Genomic DNA, 4160 nt, shown 5'->3' on the forward strand with positions numbered 1-4160 from the left:
ATCTTTCTTTTGTAGATGGTATATATTAAAGTAATAGTTAGTGTACTTATGTCTCTATCTATCTATCTATCTATCTTTATATGTTAGAATCCTGGTATAAACTCAGAATATCTGCTTCTTGAATTGTTTAAAGGTTTTACATTTTTACAGGTTTTTCTAAAATATTTAAAATCTTCCTCAAGAATTTAATATGAGGGCCGGCCCGGTGGCGCACTGGATAGTGCGCCGCTTGGGAAGATACAAAGGAAGTCATGAGTAATAATTTCAATAAAAATACATATCTCATTCTTTTAAAACTGTAGTTTACTATGAAAATACTTAATTGTAATAGTCTAAAGTATGGTATAAATTTAGTTAAACACAAAGGTCAGTTTAGAATCATTACACTTGTAAACAAAAACATTACAAAACGATTGGTAAATCTATGTATATTTTTAAAGTCATAACATAATCATTGCTATTACAAAGTAGATTAGTTTGCACATTTATTTAAAAATGAATAGTTACTGCATTGTTCTAGAAGTGGGGTATGTAAAAAGGCGAATGAGTGAAAATGCCCTCTTTCAATGTTTGTCAGTTGGAGACATGTGATTAATAAATAGCCAACTCTCAGAAATGGCTTTTTCTATAGGGAATCCAGTGCCAGAAATCACATGGCACAAAGACGGGAAGCTCCTCCAAGAAGATGAAGCCCATCACTTTATGTCTGGTGGCCGTTTTCTTCAAATTACCAATGCCCAAGTGTCACACACTGGAAGATATACATGTTTGGCTTCTAATACAGCTGGTGACAAGAGCAAAAGTTTCAGTCTCAATGTGTTTGGTAGGTGTCAGCTTTGCTTCTAACCTTGAAGAATAAGCGGTGACTGTAAGCTAAATTATCTTTTTTTTTCTTTCTCTGTTTACTTAATGTTTCTAGCATAGAATTTCATTATGTAAGGAGGACCAGTGCTGGTGTGCATTTACTGTTTCTCCTTAATTAATTAATTAATTAACCATTCATTACATATGAAATACCTACTATGTTACAGGCACAGTGTTTTGTGCTAGGGACACAACTATGAACAAGAGAGACATTAAACAAGCAGTAGTAAAATATAAAGATCTACTGGTCAAGGAGAAGCAGGTAAACATGAATGGATCTCAACCTGAGATATTTAATCCTTCTTTGTGAGACTCTGCTTTTATTAGAAATTGTCCGTATTATATAGTCCTTGTGAACTCGGAGTGATGAAATAACTACATATATTGGTACATGCAGTTCCTGGAACATCACAGTTATGTTTATGTCTCAGGAATGACATTAAAATAAATTCTTAATTTCTGCTCATTTTTAAAAATTTAAAATGCACCACCTGAATGTATTGTATTTGATTACAAATATCAAAATCATTCTATTAAAATCAACTGACTTTATGTCAGTATGAAAGTTTTTGTAGTTTTTTGTTTGTTTTTGTTGTTATTGGCTATAATATTTTGGGGATACATAGATACTACCATACACAGGAACCTCTCATATAAAATACAGCCCTCAGGGAGCTTACAGTCTTATCAAGTAGAAATTTTAAATCAAAATACCATATAATGTGTAAGTGTCAAAATGAATAGTGCATATAAATAATAATCATACAAAACTATCAATCCCCAAGAGCAGAACCCCTCTTTGTCTTGTAAGGGGTTTAGCCCCCACTCCTAATATAGCATTGCATAACAGAATACATGAATAAATGTGAATGAAAGTTTATGAGCCAGTTGTCCCCTAGCATGCCTGTTAGATCTCCGCACATCTAGTCAGTGTATAAAAGGCAAATGCCCAGCCCTGGATTACTTCTCCTTTCCTGGAGTTCTTTGCTTCTCTTAGAGCTCCAAGTTCCTCATGCCTTATTTCCACCAGCTTGGTAAAGCTGAGGCTGTATGTTTGTGCATTTGCAACTTCCATTCTACCCTGCCATGCACTCAGTGCCTTTACCCTTTCTTTTCCTGGAGGATGAGTTATCTTTCTTGTTCAGTTACTGCTGGCACACATCCCCTTGACCTTGTATCTTTCCACCTTCTTTGGTATGTCAGTTTTTCCCACCATCTGCCTTATTTGCAGCTTCACCTTCTACTGTCTCCACCACTTCATGTTTTAACCACTCCCTGTCTATACTCAATACTTCCTGTCACACTGAAAATGGGCTCTGGGCCGGCCCCGTGGCTCACTCAGGTGAATGTGGTTCTGTTAGCCCCAGAGGCTGCGGGTTCGGATCCTATATAGGGATGGCCGGTGCGCTCACTGGCTGAGTGTGGTGCGGACGACACTATGCCGAGGGTTGTGATCCCCTTACTAGTCACAAAAAAAAAAAGAAAAAAGAAAAGAAAATGGGCTTCTGCCATCACCAGTCTTGATGCTGCTCTGGCAAGAACTGCCCTGTTGTTAGGTCCAACAAATATTTTTCAGCCCTGATCTTAGTGTTTTGTGCATTATTAGTCTCTTTCTCCTTGACCAGGGTTCTTTGCTAGTTATCCTGGTGCAGCTTTGGTTGCTCTCTTTCTATCTCCTTTATGGACTCATCTGTCCCATAAACATTGGGTCCCCTAGTATTCTGTCTTCACCTCACTGCTCGTTACTCTAGTCTCCTCAAGTAATACAGTTCATTCCCAGATGTTTAATTATCGTCTCCTATAGACAGGTGACTTTTAAAATTCACATCTGGAACCCAGATCTTTCTTACAAGGTTGAAATTCCTATGTAGAATTACTCGTCAGACATTTCTACCTGGAATTCTCATAGGTACTTAAAATTCAAGATTTTCAGAAATAAACAAAATCATCTTCCCCTCCTAAATGAGCAAATCTTTCTATATGTTCTACTTACGTTGCTTCACTGTGCTTTAACTAGATTCCCAAGTGTTCCTTTCGTTGCCCCCTCCTCTTCATGCCTCCCTTCATTGCTCTAGTTTAGTCCCTCATTATCTCTTATGAAACAAATGTGCCTGTCACTGTCATCCTTGCTCCCGGTATTGACCCATTCACATCTGCCCTCTACGTGTTCCCCACTCGCCGCCCATTGTTTACTGCCATCTGCTCCCCATATGCTCCCTCCTTTTTACTAGCCTTCCTTCTTTCACCTGCTCATGACTGCTGTTCCTTTCAGGCTCCCTTTTAAACCTCCTCCTTTAGGAAGCCTTCTCTCATGAGGCTCTTCACACCCCACACCTCAGATTGGTCTCAGTGCTGTGCCTCCATTTACCTTGCACCGACATTACCATTCTTGCCCTTACCACCTTCCATTCTGACTCCTTTCTAATGTGTCATCTCCTCCATCACCCTAGAAGAACAGTCATCAATTATTTTCTGTAACATTAGGGAATGGAATTACACAAATAAATACAACAGAAATTTAGAAATGCACAAATGGGCACATTTTTAAATATCTTTCTTCAATCAAATTTTAAATCTTTTCCAGTGTCTCCTACAATTGCTGGTGCAGATAGCGATGGCAGCCCTGAGGATGTCACTGTTATCCTTAACAGCCCCACCTCTTTGGTCTGCGAGGCTTACTCATATCCGCCAGCCACCATCACCTGGTTTAAGGATGGAGCTCCGTTAGAATCTAACCAAAATATTCGCATTCTCCCAGGTAATTGATTGACTTCAGATGCTGAAGACGCCTCTGTGTCATCTACTATTATCGAAAACCAGAATCATTATTTTTAATAATGATTATCTCTTCTAAAAGTACCTGTTTTGTTGGTTGTGTTATGTTCTATTGATTTTTAATTTTTAATTTTTTGTAGATATTTTATTTATTTATTTATTTTGTCCTTTTTTTGTGACCGGTAAGGGGATCGCAACCCTTGGGGTGGTGTCGTCTACACCGCACTCAGCCAGTGAGCGCACCGGCCAGCACCGGCCAGCACCGGCCATCCCTATATAGGATCTGAACCTGTGGTGGGAGCACCGCTGCGCTCCCAGCACTGCACTCTCCTGAGTGCGCCACAGTGTCAGCCCTTTTGTAGTACTGAAAATTACTTTTTGATAAATCAGAAGGAAATACCTAAATAAAAAAAGAAAATAAGTGCCAACATGTGATTAATTGATAAAATATGTTATAATGTGGAATGCCAGTAAGGGTAGAAATTCATTTCTTGTTGAATTGAAACTTGAAGGGGCCGGCC

The 4160-nt window shown here is 38.8% G+C and overlaps 1 protein-coding gene across 1 annotated transcript in view; it reads left to right on the forward strand.

The window, feature by feature from the left end:
• Positions 1-4160, forward strand: part of HMCN1 (hemicentin 1) — a gene marked incomplete at its 5' end in the record, with an annotated part of 218465 nt that overhangs the window by 80960 nt on the left and 133345 nt on the right. Inside the window, 2 exons of the mRNA XM_008572836.1 lie at positions 632-823; positions 3449-3622. Coding sequence (XP_008571058.1) covers positions 632-823; positions 3449-3622 — 366 coding nt within the window. The remainder of the gene's footprint in view (positions 1-631; positions 824-3448; positions 3623-4160) is intronic.

The sequence above is a fragment of the Galeopterus variegatus genome, unplaced genomic scaffold (assembly GCF_000696425.1).
Source record: "Galeopterus variegatus unplaced genomic scaffold, G_variegatus-3.0.2 Scaffold841, whole genome shotgun sequence".
NCBI lineage: Eukaryota > Metazoa > Chordata > Mammalia > Dermoptera > Cynocephalidae > Galeopterus > Galeopterus variegatus.